Source organism: Penicillium argentinense, assembly GCF_028826775.1.
Source record: "Penicillium argentinense strain IBT 30761 chromosome Unknown utg000011l_segment0_segment0, whole genome shotgun sequence".
In the NCBI taxonomy this organism is placed as follows: Eukaryota; Fungi; Ascomycota; class Eurotiomycetes; order Eurotiales; family Aspergillaceae; genus Penicillium; species Penicillium argentinense.
This window is the reverse complement of record NW_026622670.1, coordinates 1,746,945-1,763,909: the sequence shown is the minus strand read 5'-3', so window position 1 is coordinate 1,763,909 and position 16,965 is coordinate 1,746,945. Positions and strand designations below refer to the sequence as shown.

The 16,965-nt window shown below is 49.2% G+C and overlaps 6 protein-coding genes across 6 annotated transcripts; 3 read left to right on the top strand and 3 right to left on the bottom strand.

Moving 5' to 3' along the window:
- Positions 1-5,359: 5,359 nt before the first annotated feature.
- On the top strand, positions 5,360-7,086 carry N7532_011679 (putative DNA repair protein (Rad57); the record flags this gene model as incomplete). Its single annotated transcript, XM_056624170.1, has 2 exons — positions 5,360-5,769; positions 5,835-7,086. 2 exons carry the CDS (start codon positions 5,360-5,362, stop codon positions 7,084-7,086), a joined length of 1,662 nt encoding a protein of 553 aa, XP_056469158.1.
- Positions 7,087-7,253: 167 nt separating this feature from the next.
- On the bottom strand, positions 7,254-8,414 carry N7532_011678 (GIY-YIG nuclease family protein; the record flags this gene model as incomplete). Its single annotated transcript, XM_056624169.1, has 1 exon — positions 7,254-8,414. One exon carries the CDS (start codon positions 8,412-8,414, stop codon positions 7,254-7,256), a length of 1,161 nt encoding a protein of 386 aa, XP_056469157.1.
- A 1,279-nt stretch (positions 8,415-9,693) lies between these two features.
- On the top strand, positions 9,694-10,094 carry N7532_011677 (uncharacterized protein; the record flags this gene model as incomplete). The annotated part of the gene is made up of 2 exons (XM_056624168.1): positions 9,694-9,885; positions 9,924-10,094. 2 exons carry the CDS (start codon positions 9,694-9,696, stop codon positions 10,092-10,094), a joined length of 363 nt encoding a protein of 120 aa, XP_056469156.1.
- A 939-nt stretch (positions 10,095-11,033) lies between these two features.
- Positions 11,034-12,191, bottom strand: N7532_011676 (E3 ubiquitin-protein ligase; the record flags this gene model as incomplete). Its single annotated transcript, XM_056624167.1, has 1 exon — positions 11,034-12,191. The coding sequence occupies one exon, from the start codon at positions 12,189-12,191 to the stop codon at positions 11,034-11,036; it is 1,158 nt and encodes a 385-aa protein (XP_056469155.1).
- Positions 12,192-12,662: 471 nt separating this feature from the next.
- N7532_011675 (kinesin family protein) lies at positions 12,663-14,028 on the bottom strand (the record flags this gene model as incomplete). The annotated part of the gene is given in 2 exon segments (XM_056624166.1): positions 12,663-13,545; positions 13,562-14,028. 2 exon segments carry the CDS (start codon positions 14,026-14,028, stop codon positions 12,663-12,665), a joined length of 1,350 nt encoding a protein of 449 aa, XP_056469154.1.
- Positions 14,029-14,800: 772 nt separating this feature from the next.
- Positions 14,801-16,946, top strand: N7532_011674 (amine oxidase; the record flags this gene model as incomplete). The annotated part of the gene is made up of 3 exons (XM_056624165.1): positions 14,801-14,851; positions 14,911-15,342; positions 15,405-16,946. 3 exons carry the CDS (start codon positions 14,801-14,803, stop codon positions 16,944-16,946), a joined length of 2,025 nt encoding a protein of 674 aa, XP_056469153.1.
- Between the last annotated feature and the right edge of the window lie 19 nt (positions 16,947-16,965).

The window sequence follows — 16,965 nt, the reverse complement described above, 5'->3', positions numbered from 1 at the left end:
ACGACTATCCCTATCTCCCCTCACGGACCCATGCAACTGCATGTATTAAATTATCTACGTGGACGGGTCGCTTAGTCCAGGTCGGGCCGCGAGAAAGAGCAAAACCCGCCCAATCACCACTTTCATCTGAATGTTGGATGTCGCAGCTGAACTGATTCAACAGAACATATGCTACCTTTCACAGCCACTAAATATATAGAGTACTACATACCTATCATACATTATGTAGACGAGTCGAGATGATCCGCCTGCCTACATGATCCCAAGTGTATACGACGTACATTTGCTGAGATCACCAATATCGAGTCCATCACCAGTCATCGTGAATGGAGTAGGTTCCGGGCACTTTTCTCCAGATGGAGACAGGTGTTGCATCTACCCTGGATGCCCCGTCTCTTCACACTAGACTAGGTAGAAATGCACTAGACTCGGTACTGACCGCTAAACACTAGTCACGTATCATTCCCACGTGGTTGATCGCTCTGGTGAAACGCTGGTTTGTCGCGATCATTTACCCACGACAGGATGGGGAAGGAGGAACACTTGATAGCCTTCAGTACTGAGTGTTACCATTAAATAGGTACGTAGAGTATACTGTGTATGTGTGTATGTCTCGAAGCAACGTGACCTCAGTTTATCAGAGACAGATCAACAGTTACGTGGCTGTACATGCGAGCCGCACCTCCCGCTAGTCAGCACAACAAGCCAATACGCTTCCTATACCGTAATACAGTAATACGGCAATGAACCCCGAGCCCCCCGACTTCCCCGATGAACCCAACCACCTTACGCCCGAAGGGTGCTGTTAACTGCCACTGCCACGACGTGCTGATTCCTCCGATCGACACCCTTACCCACCTGCCCAACCCAGCACCCCTCTCAACGACAGTCGACCATCGAGTGTAACAGAGCAAAACATGATCGTCTGATCCGCACGTTACCATGATCGACCACACACCCCGACCTGTCATTCTGTCATCCTGCTCTGCCTCGGAAGCCTCCCGCAACAGGTAGGAGACGCGGTCAAGTATTCGAGCACGCCCACGCAAGGACCAACGGCTGGCAGACATGACACGGCAAGACACGCATTGCATAGATGCTCCCCATGCAACAAGCCCACCGTGCGAAACAGGTCTAGTCTGCAGCAGACACAAGCAGAGAGACATGGCCGCGAGGCTGGACATTTAGAAGCCTAGCCAGGTTCAAATTTTCACCTTCCCCTCCGGGACAAGTCTGCACGACAGGGCCCATCGTGTCCCTTCCATGCCAAGCTCCGTCAGCCCGTCCCGCTGTCATGGCGCGGGGTCGCGTCGTTCAGCACTGGGGACGTTTAGGCTCCGCATGGCCTGCGTGGGTGTGCTCGATCTGATTCCACCTTGGCTAGGTACAATCAAAGGCAGTTGTGTCGTGGTGCTCCGTATTATTCCGAGTAGGATTACTATTGATCCTTCTATACTCCAGGATTTCTAGACCCATTGCCGTGTTCAGATAGGATTCACCCGTTGAGCGAGAATGGACTCGTGCTGCATGATGCCAAGCATGAAATCGCCCCATATTCACTGCCTCGAGCAAAAATTTGGAATCAAATTCAGGGGAGGGGGCCACGCTAGATTCTGCTAGATTCTGGAATCGTTAGGCTGTAATTTGGGAATGGATGGTTGCAACGCTTTGAGGGAATCTATTGCAGTAGAGGTTTCATGATTCTCACACGCAACTTTCCGTGATCGAGTTCGAGCACAAGGTCATGGACAGGGTTCCACATAGGGTGTTCCACATCTTATCAGACAACACTTTCTTACGCCACAACGCTAGGTAACGGTAAATTTGGCGCCGAAAACGGCTACACTTGGCGCCATTCTAAGCGTCCTTTAACCAGAATATTAGTCATTGAACTCCCACGTGATCTTTTTCGGCCCACTGTGAGGCCTAAAGAGGTTTTAAGGGCAAGTACTGGCTCATGCACTTTTGTTCAGTAGCTTTGTGATACTGGCATTTAAAACCCTTTCAGCCTTGAATAGTTCACCATATATAAGTGTAACTCTCAACCAATTAGATAGACATGCAGAACGGGGAACGAATAGCTTACTAGATATCACTGGACTTGTCAGACAAACGCATAAGAAGCCGTGGATGAGGCAGAATGACACCCCTGAGGCTAATACCGCTCGTCACTTTTTACCTATGTCCGTTGTTGTTAACCGTCTATTATTAACCGTTATTGGATTATTGATAATCGATCATTGTTGACTTTTCGTTCACAATTCCTTTCAAAAAGTCTTAAACGAACCTATAGAATAGACGATAGAATATCAATATGCTTCCTTAATGCGGAAGCTTCTTGAACATAGCGCCGCGTATTTCCCTGCTAAGCTCAGCCCAGCCTACAGATGCAGATCATTTAATCTTCGGATCAGGGTCCAGGTGTAGTGACCCCCTCAGATCCGTTGAGTTTCTCCCTTAGAGGTGCTTTGTAGCTCCCGAAACATCTAGGTACGCTTTCTAGGATCTTTTCGAGCAAGGCTACACTCCCAAGCCACGCGCTCTCACACTTCCATAGGGCTAACCTAAATTTTCATGCCCAGAAGTGGACAGAAATGCCTATGAAATCCGAAAAGAAAAACTAGAAGCGCCTCCCCTAGAAATCGCTCTGGGAATACAAGCACGGATAGTTGGCCAAGACCGGTAGGGTCAAATGAGTCAACGACCAGTCATTATTATATAGTAAGTATGACCGAGGCTGAAATAGGAGTGTTTCTCACTAAAAATTGGTCTGTAAAAGAATCATTCGGAAAGGGGTAGGGAGCGAAGTCAGACTCGCTAGAGTGTAATTGCATCCCTATTATCAAGTAAAGGAGTTTTAGGCAAATCAGCAAGTCGACATCGCTCAATCTTAATATGAAACATGGTTGATGCCAAAACAGAGAGCGCCATTTCGGAAATTAAGGCTTGAAGAGCGGAATTTTGGATCACGGGTTCTGCTAAGTTTGGGCCGTTTGATGCATCTGGCTGGTTTAGAAGAGAAAGGAACATTAAAGGACCGTTTTATTTCCTTTCTTCTTTCTCTAGCTTCGCTACCTTCGTGGAATATACAGGATTTTTACAAATTCCTCTTGGCACGTAACACATCACACATACGTGCCTTGGATTGCATAAATTGCATCTTTGAGTCTCTCTTTCTGCCGCTCTTATATAAAACTAACGTTCTGCACGGGAACAGCTCCACTCTCTTATCGGGAGCCATTCATGGTGAATATTATACTGTGAGGAGAATTCTGGGTCATCGCGATGCTTATTAACTGCTCTTCACGGGACCTAGTGTCCCTCCTCAAAGCCACATATGTCCAAATTCACAGACGTATTATCTACCCTAGCGCCAGTTAAATCTCAATGGTATCAGCATCAATCTCGCGAGCGTTGATTTTGAATTGATCACTCAACCGCGTAATCATCACCTTGAGCTCGGCAAGCTCGCTAAATAGCCCATAAAGCCGTGCTCTAAGACCACACCCTGCCCCTATCATCCTCAGTGTGACAAAGGCCTAGTCTCTGGGAAAAGAGTGCATTCCGCAGCGAATACTGAGATTAGAGAGGAGAGAGAAGGGAGAAGTGCTAGAGCTACGGTGCTTGCCGTAATACCCCGCCAATCAGATCGCTCAAAATTAATATATCTATCTACATACAGTTTCCCAGCGTCACAATTGGTTCATAGATAACAGTCAAATGTAGGTGATCAATACTTGAACGGTCGAGTCTGACTAATAGGATTCGCTTTTAGACAACTACTTCTTCCTTCCGTCAAGTTCGCGCGTTCAAATTCCTCACGCTTTAAAAAGTCTGAGGCATTATTTTCAATCCATGGCCGCCAATATCCAATGCGGATATAATCCGCCTTAGAATCCTCACAATCACCTTTCTTAGTATCATAGTCGAGCTCTAGAGAAGAATGATATCCTGGTGCGTAAAAGTAGCTTAAAATCCACGAAACGGTATACTCATCGAACCCAGCCACATGGACCGCGTAATTGCTCGTCTCTATCCAACTGCCCAGGGTCCAAGTACACATTAGCACCCCAGAAAGTCCAAAGCGCTATTGAACCAAAAGAATGTCATTTTTCGAGAAAATCCCAAGCTTCGTATAGAGCGAACGACAATTTAAAACTTGCGTACTGCATACGTAGATGGGGATCCACGTCGAGAAAGCGCAAGAATATTTTAGTTTGAGTCGTTCCGTTCGACAGAATCGCGCCAATAGCGATGACTTGTGATATTTGAGCCACAGATGCTACAGCCTCATCACTTGCGGTCCAATTTTGGCTCGCCAATATAACATGGTGCCACAATTGCATGCAACATCCAATGGGTGGGTAGAGTAGGACAGCGTATGTGTTGGGATCCAAGGTTAAGGCATATTTCGAAGATTCCCTTCGCATGATCGGCATTGAAGTGGTGAAGGAGAAGAATAGCGACTGTCGAGAAGCACTGTTTTGGAAGCACCGGATCATCGAAATGGAAAATGGATTTGGGATGGTAAGCACCAAAAGTCGACACTCGTTTGATGAAACTCAAAGCCCAAGCCTTCACAGAGCAACTCAGGTGGTGGTGACAAACGTTTTCAAGATAAATCATGGGCTAAAGAGTCTCCAAATGAACGGCTGATGGACGAAGCGATGAATGAAGAGGATGGCTTTCCAGGCAAAAGCCTCAAGGAAAGCCATACTGCCAGTTTTCCAGTTGCCACGGGCACTACATTAGGAGAGACACTAAATGAAACAGAGGGCCGGGAATCTTTAATTACGACCTCGAGGTACATCCATTGTTCGTCGTGGTGCTGCTTTGCGTGCTGCGTCATGATCTTGCTGCGCCACTCGACTGTATGTTTGATGCATCAGGTTAGGGGTAGAACTACGTCTTCTAATGTTGTGATTGCTCTTCTTATGGTCGCAACTTGGTGTCTCTACACTAATCATTGGATAAGGAGAATTAAGATATTTTGGCTTCGCCACATGTAGTCTTCATCACATGTGACGGATCGTATTCATAGTGTTGCTCTGTGGTACCTTACTATGTATGAGCTGCACTAGGATATATTTCCTGGCACCTAGGTATGGTGCATGGTATCATCACGTTGTTATAAGACACCGCGTTATGGTATATCTCGGACATCCTAACATAAAAAGACTCGATGAAATGATAACAGCGAAATATATTGCGCGATTTGAAAAAAATTGCGGCTATACCTTAGTTGAACTCGGACGTATACGATTCCGCCGCATTTGCTGACTGCGCGGTGATTGGCGGTGACGGCATCTCGAAGAACCGCGACGGCGGGAGCTCGCAGTCTGCGCCGCCTCTCCTTCCTATGGATCTGCTATCAGTCCTGCCTCACTTCGTGACAAGGCCATATGCACACATCATTCCCCCGCTCGAGCGAGGCAAAATCACCACCGTCGACCTGATCACCCTCGACACTCTCGAGATCGCGAAACGCGCCCATGTCCCCCCGGCAGACGTCAGGCGGCTCGCCGCAAGCATTGTCGATGCTCTCCACTCCGATATTGGTTTAGAAAGGGCACAAAAGGATGCAGACACTATAGGAGGAGGCGAGCCCAGCTCGAGTATAAATACAAAGGCAGATAATGTCGGCCTGGGTCCCGCGACCAAGCTTGACACGTCCAGATGGAACACCATAACCACCCTGGACCCCGCATTGGATGCGCTCCTGGGCGGTGGCATCCCAACGGGATATGTCACAGAGGTAACAGGGGAGAGGTATGCGGACAACCCCCAAGGTTAGCGGGCGAGAGCTTGTGCTGACACGGAGTTTCATCATGCAGCGGAAGCGGGAAGACGCAGTTCCTACTGAGTCTCCTACTCGCCGTCCAACTGGCCAAGCCGAAGGGCCTGGAAAAACGCGCTATCTACGTCTCGACCGAGCACCCGCTAGCGACGAACCGTATATCCCAATTGTTGGAGTGTCAGCCATATCTCCTGAATCTCTCAGCCGACGAGAAGCCGTCCCTTGGGAACATCCTGTCCATCAATGCTATGGATCTGGAAACGCAGGATCATATCATGAACTTTCAGGTTCCAGTCGCTATATCCCGGTACAACGTTGGACTGGTGGTCATCGATTCTATCACATCCAACTACCGTGCCGAACGCAACTCAAATAATATGCTCGCGCTCTCCGCACGATCGACCGAGCTCGCCAAATTGGGCCAAATGCTTCGCAACTTGGCCGCCAAAGAAAACATTGCTATTGTGTTGGCAAACCAGGTCTCTGATCGGTTCGAACAGGAATCCATTGGAGGCGGTCCTGCATCACGAACAGGATTTCCGTCCATCTTGAATCAGAACGCTACTTTGACGGCGCGTGAGTCTCCTATTCCTCGAAACAGGATCAGTGCCCTGGACCAGCAGTTTTCTTCCAGCCAAGCTCCCTCTTCCTCTCCCATATCTCAATCACCCTACCATGCCCCGGATGACGAACGATTTGACGGATCGTATCTCATTGAAAATTTTGCCCGAAATGAAATCCTCAGCTTGCTGCACCAAGAGCGATTTTTTACTGGCTGGGGTGACGGCTTTTTCCCGGACAAGGCGCCCAAAACCCCCGCCCTTGGGTTCTTTTGGTCGACACAGATCTCAGGTCGTATTGCCTTGAAAAAAGAGACGCATTCTGTGATTGTCCCGTGGGATAGCGCATATCCAGTATCGACACCCCAAGAACAAACGGGCTCTCAGTTCCGTACCGAGGCAGCACAGTTGCAAAAACCAAAACTCACCGACTCACCCGCTGACGAAGCCAGCAAGGTAGAGACAGAACCTGCATCGAGGGCCCTCAATGGATCCGAGAAGTCATCAAACGTGCTCGAAAAGCAAAAAAGCTTGCAAACGCACATGCCGGCTCCAAATCCACCAGAGCAGGTCACGAGGCGAACCATGAAGCTTGTTTTTGCTCCTTGGGCAAGCGGTCGACTTGAGTCTGATAGTGAGAATGGGATTCACTCCCTCCGCAGACGAGACTACGAGGTTGAATTTGAGATATACAAAGGTGGGCTACGTTCTGTTGGCCCAGACGAATGAATGGCGAGAAATTTGTGAGACAATTATTTGCATATACCACAGCAATGATTTGAAGCGTGAATTATTACAGTGCTGAACGACACTCGCTATTTACAATATGAAGGTGTAAATTCGAAAAAGTAATAAATGCCAGCCTCGCTCAAGCCTTCCCCATTCCTTCGAATTTGTCAATCATGCATCTTTAAGGACCGGCGAACCTTTGAAGCTAAGAATGAGACTGGCTCATCATCAGAATCCGTCTCCGTTTTTGGCTCAGTCTTCTCCGAGCTCATGCATGTAGAAGCTGAGACTCTGAAGTTCCTCGCTGGGGGAGAAGGGGAGCCGAGTTTGGAAGATTCGCGGCGCTTCTTCTCGTCGGATCCAGCTTTTCTCGGCGGAGTAGAACATGGAGACGACCGACAACGCGGGCAGCGAAGGTAGATCGCCGAGGCTGGTTCGGGCAAAGTTACGTTTCGTTTCAAATTGCCTTGGCTGTTGTATGGGTGGGTTTTGACGAACTCAGTCCATTTCTCCAGACTTGCCAGAAGTGTCTCCTTATCGATCTGGAACCACTCTTTATGCGACGAATGTTTTCCCTGGCATACAAGATCACAGCGTACATGAGAGAATTCCGCATGGATGAGTTTTTCCACCCGATGGGCGTTGTAAATAAATGCTGTTTTGACCTCTTCCATATCCGGATAGCAGACCTTGTGATCCTTGAAACGTTGCTGCTTGGGATCGGGCTGTGTGTAACCAACTTTGAACAGTCCTGGAAAGCTCGGAGACGAGCAGATATAGACATGTCCATACACCTTGTCCAATGTCCCAAGTGGCTGCTCCACCTTTTGAGTTACCGTCTTGGCTATCTCTTCCTCGCTCCTGTCAGGAGTCGGAAAAGTTCGTGTTGCTGGTGGTGGTTGCGCAGGCAGAGAAGCATTTTCAGCCGAGTAACTGTCTGGGAGCTCAATGTAGCTGGAGATATCTATGATTCCATTGAGCGAAACATCATTTTCACCAGGGTGGCAAGCATCCACTTGGACAGAAATGCAACCCTTCCCAGAATTGTGCTCCTTGTACCACTGCTCCTTGGCTTCAACAGCATACTTCGCGTGGCTGCTACAAATGACAAATTTTGCAAGCTCTCCAAAAACCTCAAACGATGGAGTAGCGCTTTTGGAAACAGTGACAAGAAGAGATTTTGCAAAGTCGCGATTTTGTCGACTGATGTGGCGTTTGCACGAGCTGTTTCCAGGTTTGATGTATACGCATTGAGCAATGCGGGACTCACTATGAGTCCAATTATGCAATTGGGAAAAAGAGCAGAACATGACGGCTGGAGCGCTCATGGTGATCCAGAAGACCGAGAAGGAGACGCAGTTCAAAATGACTCGAATATGAATCCAGGATCGGAAAATTCTGGGCTGTTTAAATAAGCCTCAGGGCGGGAGGCTCCGCGCACGGCCATTATGCACGAGATATCACACAAGAGGCGATACCATCTCCGAAATATTGGCGTGAGCTACACGCCAGCCTCATGGCCGAGACTATTTGACAAGGGTATACATCGTGATAAATTATGATTGGAACCGGCGGAGGGATAAGATCTCTAGTTCGTAGAACTCGGGCTAGTTCCTACGATTTCGGAAGGTACACCGGGAAGAACCTGCATTGGTCTCGCGTCTAGACAGGGATTCTGAGAAGCTTTAGCAAAGGTACGTTTCAGGTGATTTGGGGGCCAGCTAGCTTAGAAGCACAGATGGAACCACACTATCCTAAACATTTGGAGTATTGTGCAGCATAAGATGTCCCGTTCCAGCGAAGATTAAAGGTATAGATGAGTTCGAGTTGGGATTGGGAAAGGGTAGGGTATATGCGGCCAATCCTGAAGAGCCTTCAAGTTTACCAACCCGATAGGGATGTCGAATAAGCTGAAGATCGGTGCTCAGAACGAGGCGCATTTTAAATTAATTTCAGTTTCATAGTCCGAGTCGTAAACTAAGAGGAGCTTGAGGTATGACTGGCTATTCACATTCACATAAAACGGCAGTCTTGACCCTCTAGTATAGACGGGGCATTGAGGCAAATCTCGCCCACTGTGGTTACCCAATCTCGCCCACTGTGATTACCCATTTAGCTGTATTCATCTACCAGTATTCATCTGCTCAGTTTTCTTCTTAATAGTGTACTCACTTCCACATAACAGCGTTGTACCCTGAAGTCCGTAAAGAAAGGCAGTTCCCTATGGGGAATAGTCCATCTTTTTCTGTAAATTCGCTGCGTGAGCTAGAGCAACTGCCGAGTCACGGTCTTAGAGACTATGTGCAACCTAAATGTGCTCTCATTAAACGGGGAAAGTGCTCGTTTATGAGATGCAGGATTCTGAAAGGGAGTTAGACCTGGCTTGGCTTGATTGCTGCAGTCTTTTCTGGGCTGTTTCGTGGGGGCCACAGCTACACACAGTGCACGAAGGCCCCATGTATGGTCGATCACATTCAACAAAGACAATTTGAAGAGAAACTACGGACGTGACATGGCTTAGTATACTCAGACAAGGCCCATCTATGAGTAGCCAGCCTTGTTCCTCCGCGGGATCCAGACTCAGGAAGCTTAGCGCTGACAACCAAAATGGCAGCGCCCGCCCCCCCCCCCCCCCCCCTCCCCCCCCCCGTCGGGTTTATCACCGCCGCCAGCTCAAGCTGTGGCTACCAAGTCGCCTACGCTGCTCTTCAAAAAGGGGACCATGTCATCGCTACAGCTCGTGACCCCACGAAAATCCAACGCCTCGAAAAGGAAGGCGCATACAATCTCGCTTTCGATGTGCCGACTCTTTCACCGAAATCTAAAAGCTTGCCCAGCACGCCTTTAGCAAATATGGCCGAATCGACTACCTGATAAACGCTGCAGGCTACATTCTCGAAGGTGCAGTGGAGGAAGTTACCCCCGACGAGGCTCAACGCCACTACAACGTTATCGTCTTCGGCACGACCAACACGATACGCGCATTCGTCCCGCTGAGGAAAGATTAATCATTCCCAGCTCCTGGTCGTCCCCGTGCGGCGATTGCCACTTTAGGAAGCCTTGGTCCGTGGCAAGGCGGTCAAAAGCCTGCATGTCATCTCTAGCAGAGTCACTTCGGCCCGAGCTAGAGCCCGTTGAGATTGCCGTGACTGTAGTCGAACCGGGATAACTCCGGACGGGGTTCTTGAAGCTCCGAGCGAAAATACCGGCCAAGACACAGATGTCTGCATATGAAGATGAGAAGACTCCCTCCGGTCAAGTACGAAACGCGCTCGATGCTGTGAATGGGAAGCAGCCCGGTGATGTCATGAAGGACGCGAAACACTGATGTATTGACGGCATCAAGAGTCGCAGAGGGTAAATTCTTGCCAGAGAGGATCGTTTTGGGTAGTGACTGCGAGAGCATTATCAAGGACTAGTCAAAATACTTTGGACCCGCTGAAGGAGTGGGATCCTATTGCAAGAACGACAGACTATGAACAGTGATGGAAAGCATTCTATAGATATATGAACCACCACAGACGTGTCTATAAGGGACCTTTGGAATAAAATCTCCTGGAAATGAGAATGAAACTAATGTCTCGACAACATTTGTGGGGTTGAGTCGAGATCCATTCGTATTCACTGTAGCTAAAGCCTATTCCGTCTGCACCGGTTGCAGGCTTGGAGCCTGCATTGTCGACACTCGAAAATGTAATGCGGCAAATAGTGATAGCATTCTTCACAGAGATGGGGACCACGTATGCATCTCCATCTAGCATGCCCGCACTCGTGGGTTTCTCTAAGTTCTTCAACTGTTCTTGCGACCAAGGCATCTCGAGAAGTTCGGGCATGCGCTAACGAACCTGGCGGGACCCTATTTGGCCTTTCATTTTCATCTCCTGGTCGGGCTTCCGGAGTTCCCACTCGAGGCTCATCAATATCCGGTGGAGGAGCTTCGCGGTCGATTACTTGATATGCGCGTGCAAGGAGACGGTGCTCATTCCATTGATCACACGTGCAAGTCTTCCACACCTCGCCACAATTGTAACAAAATTGGACTCCACATGGACAACTATTTTTAATATACCGTCAGGTGTCAGAATAATGAAAGAGAGGGAAAGGGATACAGACGTCATATGGTTGCAGCCATGATTCAATTCCACCATTCGCCAACATGAATAACACCGTTGCCATCCATTTTCTTGTGCAGTCGACAATAGCTGTTGCATACCAATATCGTCAGGGCAATCGCCTGTATGTGCTCGCCCTTTGCAGTTTGTACAGGTCGTGCGCTTGCAGTTGGGACATGTGGCTACCTCGCCGTCAATATGAGATTGGCCGATGAAAGTAGAACATTCCGGGTTGTAGCAGTACGTTCTGTTGGGAGTTTCAAATTCAATTTTCTTCGTCTCGTATTGCTGGACTAGCTCTGATTTGAGAAATATGCGAGCCACGTTCAGTTTTATGGGTTGTCTGCAGCATCGTGGAGGAAAAAGGGACTCATCCGCCATTGAAGCCTTGAAGAGTTCTTCCAGACAGGAACGACAATATTCGTGCTGACAGGGAACACGCGCCACATCAACAAAATGTGTTTCTTCTCTGCAAACGACGCATTGATGCCTTCGTGGTCGTGACTGATGGCGTCGTCGAGCTCCCCAAGCAGATGATTCAGCTTGTTCGGTCTCGCTGTCTGTCGCGTCTATGTCCTGATAATCTTTCAAGCCGGACACGTACAGGAGCTGTAGTTTTGTGAGGGTCTCATCGTCTAATACCGCAGTTTCCGATTCGACACCGTCGGGAGACACAGCAAATCCAGCACTCTCCAAGTGACATGCGATATGTCGGTCTTTCGACGCGCGCTCTTCTTCAAGTTGGCTCTCGGCCACAACGTGCCCATCAGTCTCAACTGCGGCTGCGAAACTCATGGCCATCCGTCGGTCCCCAAAATATTGGGAAACAGTCTCCAGCTCCTCATTTTGTAAACGAAATGCCAGTTCTTCATCGGTAGGCTCTCGGGATTTGCTTTTGGAGGTTTCGGAATAGAGTTCGACGTCTTGGATTTGCAGTTGAACAATCAAATCAGCTGTAGGTTGATCGATTTCTGCTCCGAGAACACAGGCCATTGTCGCTACTTGATGAGTACTGCTTGGGTAGTAGGAGAGAAGCTATTCCAGCGTAAGTTGAAGAAAATTCGTTGAGCATTTGAATATTAGTAGTTTGTCAAGAAGGTCCCGTGGCAGTTATGATGCAGATGCCTTTCCGTACCACTACCGCATTATGATCATTTGATGTTGTTCGTTTGTTCGTTTTGGCGCCTAGAAAGAAGCAATCATGGGCCGATCCCGCTGCTCACAAGGCAAGCTCCAACACCTATTTGCTTTGCCGATGATATTCAGCGACACGGCACTTAGGTTAAGATTGCATATATGACACTATTGAAGGTAACGAGGGTGCTATTGAGTGAAGGAGGCTCCTCTATCTAGATAAGCTACTTGGCTGTCATATGACTGCGGCCGTTTGTAGGCAGGGCGTCAATAGAACCGAAATAGCACTTTGAACCTATTGAGAATCGACTTGCGGGACAGCGAATCTCATTATCTATGCATATTTGCGGAGCCAACTAGATCCCCATACTTCAATGTGTTCATCGTTGCCGCATATTGATCAGCACCGGGTGATACTGTCAATATCATGGATGAGTGAGCATCATTCGATGCCTCAAAATGCTCGCGCAGCACCATCGTCAATGGCGAGGACCGGTACGGAATTCGCGGCTGAGCAAGTGACCTGGCTCGAATGACTTCCTTCAGGGCGAGAAGATCTGTGTTAATTTGCTTCCCTTGCTGCTTTTCTTGAGCAGACTGCTTGGGCCCAGTTCCAGCTGAATGTGACAGAAATTCGGCACCGGCTAAGTCCACAAAAACTATCTTCCCACCGATGCATTCATGTGTGCGAGCAATCTCCGTGAAAATCTCAAACTCATGCCCTTCTGCCTCCTTCACGCGGGCTTCGAACTTGGCCTTCTGTGCCTCCGCAGCATCAACGCGCTCCTGGTTTAATTGATAATCGGGATTTGGGATGTATTTCCCATCATCAGACAGGATGATTGCGCGAGAATTTTCCACGATATACACATCAGCCGTATGTTTCCCAACAGGAACGAGTTCCGATTGTCGCTTTACCACTGTATCACGCGCATCAATAAAATCTTTGGTGATGATCTCCATCTCGACAATCGCATGAGCCCGCGAACTTTGGTCGTGGACAGTTGACGTCGCAGTATTGCGGTGCTTCAGGCCCACCTTCAGCCCCCGCTTTAGGTCTTCGAAGCTCCAGCATGCCCTGGTAGCAATTGGTCGGACTCTGACTTGCCCATTCGCTAGCATTTCCATTTGCCCGCGAATATGAACCTTTCGATCTGGGCCCTCGCGGACGAAGCATTCGTTTCGATTATTGAGAAGATCGAAGGCGGCTGTTCTTGCGTAACTCGTACGCGCGAAGACCAATACCGAATCGGTAGTTGCTGTCTCGTGTGTTGATTTCATCAAGCTTGGAGGCAAGTTGACGAGCGGATGCTAAGCAAAGGCCAAATCCGTCATCATGTTCAAATTCGTATCCGATCATGTTATGTGTTTTGCCGCTACCGGAATTCCCATAGGCAAAAAAATTGCAGCATTTGCCCTGGAGCACCTCTGGAATGATTGGTGCAACGATGCGATCGTATACCATGTCATTCCTCTCATTGGGCTCAATGATGCCATCGAACGAGAAGCCGCTCTTCCAGGACCGTTCACGGCTTGAAAGACCTTGAGCTTGGGAAGACGCGACGACCGCGATGCGAGATTGGTGATTATCGGGATGCTGGTCAGATTTACGAGTAATCTCCCCTTGAGATTCGAATGGCCTGAGAGGTCGCCATCTTGTCCATACTTTGAATGATTTCATTGTTCCTTGAGCCATCGAGGTTGTGGAGAGAGTTCTGTCAGAAGGATCTCGCCTCCCGCAAAAACAGGGCCATATTATGTTGTCTTGGCAACAAACAGTGTCGGCGAATACGAGACAACAGTTGCATCGCGTCTGTAGGATAAATAGATGAATTCATTTCAGACTCGTATAGTTCGATCAATGGACATGGTTCAATAAGAAATTCAATTATGCAAAGATAAAAAGATTGGATTGAACTACATTGCCCTATGTTCCATACAACTAAATAGTAGCAGGCGGGAAAGCATCCATTTCTCCAGTCACTACTAGGAGGCCCCATATCATACCAAAATTTTCATGAATTGACCGAGATCTCTAAAGGAAACGACCAAGACAAATATCTGAAACCGCCTAACCTTTGGAGTGGTAGATAGCCGCCTCGCATCCCCGCCCGGCTAATCTTAACGTTAGCGGACTTCGCGCGAGGCGGCGGGGAGCCAAGCGGTGCACGCCGGCTATTCTTATACCTTAGCGAATATCGCGCATCCATAAACCATATTTCAGAGTCAGAGATTCTCCGCTCGCAGATCTACGACCTCCTTCGAAGAGAATAGTCCATCGCAAGTTGATTCGCAGTGAGCGTTTGATTACTAGAGGGGGCGGGGCGCTTCCTTGTCACTGAGGTTATAAATTGCGAGGAGCCGCAGCCCTCTTTCAGATTCATTATTCTCGACAATTAGCCAGGAGTACTAGCCAGGCATACTAGTGGATCGATATTCACGGAATTATCCAAGCTGTCCTTGTCAAGATGTCGACTATCCACCCGTTTGACCCCCTCACTCCAAGGGAAATCGCAAAGGTAAGGCGGCTCGTGGACAGGTTCCATTCTACATTATCGTTCTGACATGGGCATGGCAGGCTGCAATAATCACCAAGAGGGAGTTCCATGGAACAAACCTGAACTTCCGAGTGATCACCCTCAAAGAGCCGCCCAAGGGGGAGATGATCCCTTTCCTTGAGAAAGAGCATCAAGGCCAGCCTCCAACACCGCGCCCAAGCCGTGCTGCCCGTGTCCAGGTCATCGCCAGAGGACCATCGGGATCCAACGATTTGATCGAAATTATTGTCGATTTGGACAATGACTCTGTACTCGAGAAGAAGCCCCTCTTGGGAAAGCATTCGTATATCGATTCTGCTTACATGCAGGCCGTTGAAAAGGCCTGCAGGGCCGATTCGAGAGTCCAAGCTGAAATTCAGAAGCTCAAACTTCCACCGGGCGCCACGGTTGTCATTGAAGCATGGGCTTACGCTACAGATGGGATGAACGATATGAGCGAGCGTACCACCATGGTAAGCAATCTTTCTCTAGGAAGGAGTCTTCACTCGACCTTTTAATCTAACAACTTCAACAGTGCTGGTTCTATATGCGCCTGCTCGAAAACGAAGACGCAAACTACTACGCCTACCCCCTCGATATCTGTGCCGAAGTATCCGAGAAACTCGAGGTCACCAAGATTTACTACCTCCCCTCCTCCGAGAACGAACGAGTCCGCGAGAATGCCCAGCCCTACGATGACCGCAAGATCCACTCACCCGAGCTGAGCGAGTACCATCCCTCTCTTCGCCCAGAACCCCGTACAACCACCAAGCCATACCAAGTCATCCAGCCCGAAGGCCCATCTTTTAAGGTCGACGGGAACCACCTAAGCTGGGAAAAGTGGACTATGCGCGTAGGTTTTAACTACCGCGAGGGCCTGACCCTCCACGACCTCCGATACGACGGCCGAAACCTCTTCTACCGACTCTCTCTATCAGAGATGTTTGTGCCATACGGGGATCCCCGATCTCCATACCCGCGCAAAGCAGCCTTCGACCTAGGCAACGACGGCGCCGGCATCAACGCGAACAACCTCCAACTAGGCTGCGACTGCTTGGGTTTGATCAAATACTTCGACGGCTGGCACAATACAGCCTCCGGAGAACCGCTTAAGCTTCCCAATGTAGTCTGCTGCCACGAACAAGACGATGGCATCCTCTGGAAACACACGAACTTCCGCACGCAAAATGCGGTAGTGACTCGCTCACGCATCCTCGTCTTGCAAACTATCATCACGGTGAGCAATTACGAATATATCTTCGCCTTTCATTTTGGGCAGGATGCATCGATTCACTACGAAGTGCGTGCTACGGGGATCCTCTCCACGGCTCCGATTAATATCGGCGACAAAGTCGGCTATGGGACGGTCGTTGCACCGGGCGTGCTTGCTCCATACCACCAACACCTTTTCTCATTGCGCATCGACCCTGCCATTGACGGGATGGCCAACTCCCTGCAAGTCGAGGAGTCGCACGCCATGCCCGTTAACAACCCAAATATCCACAATCCATCTGGCGTAGGCTACTCGACCAAGTCGCAGATCATCACAGAAGAAAGCGGACACGACCTCGACCATTCAAAGAACCGTACCTTCAAAATTATCAACGAGAACAAAACCAATCCGATCACCGGGACTCCAGTTGGCTTCAAGCTGCTGCCGTGCTATAGTCAACTCCTCCTTGCACATGGGGACTCGTATCACGCGAAACGCTCTGAATTCGGACAGCACGCTGTATGGGTAACGCGGTACGAAGATGATGAGTTATTCCCCGCTGGTCGATACACGATGCAGTCGATGGGTGGCGAGGGCATTGCTTCTGCAATTGAGCGACGGAAGCAGGAGGGGACGTCTTGGGTTCGAAATGAAGATATCGTCGTCTGGCATACGTTCGGATCGACGCATAATCCGCGCATTGAAGATTGGCCGGTTATGCCGGTGGAGAAAATGGTTGTTGGGTTGAAGCCGGTTAATTTCTTCCTGGGGAATCCGGGGCTGGACGTGGCTGTGTCGACGCAGGAGAAAAACCGGAGTGTTTTGGTGGAGGGTGGTTCGGCGAAGGATTGCTGTCGGTTGTAGATATAGTAGATTAGTAGTC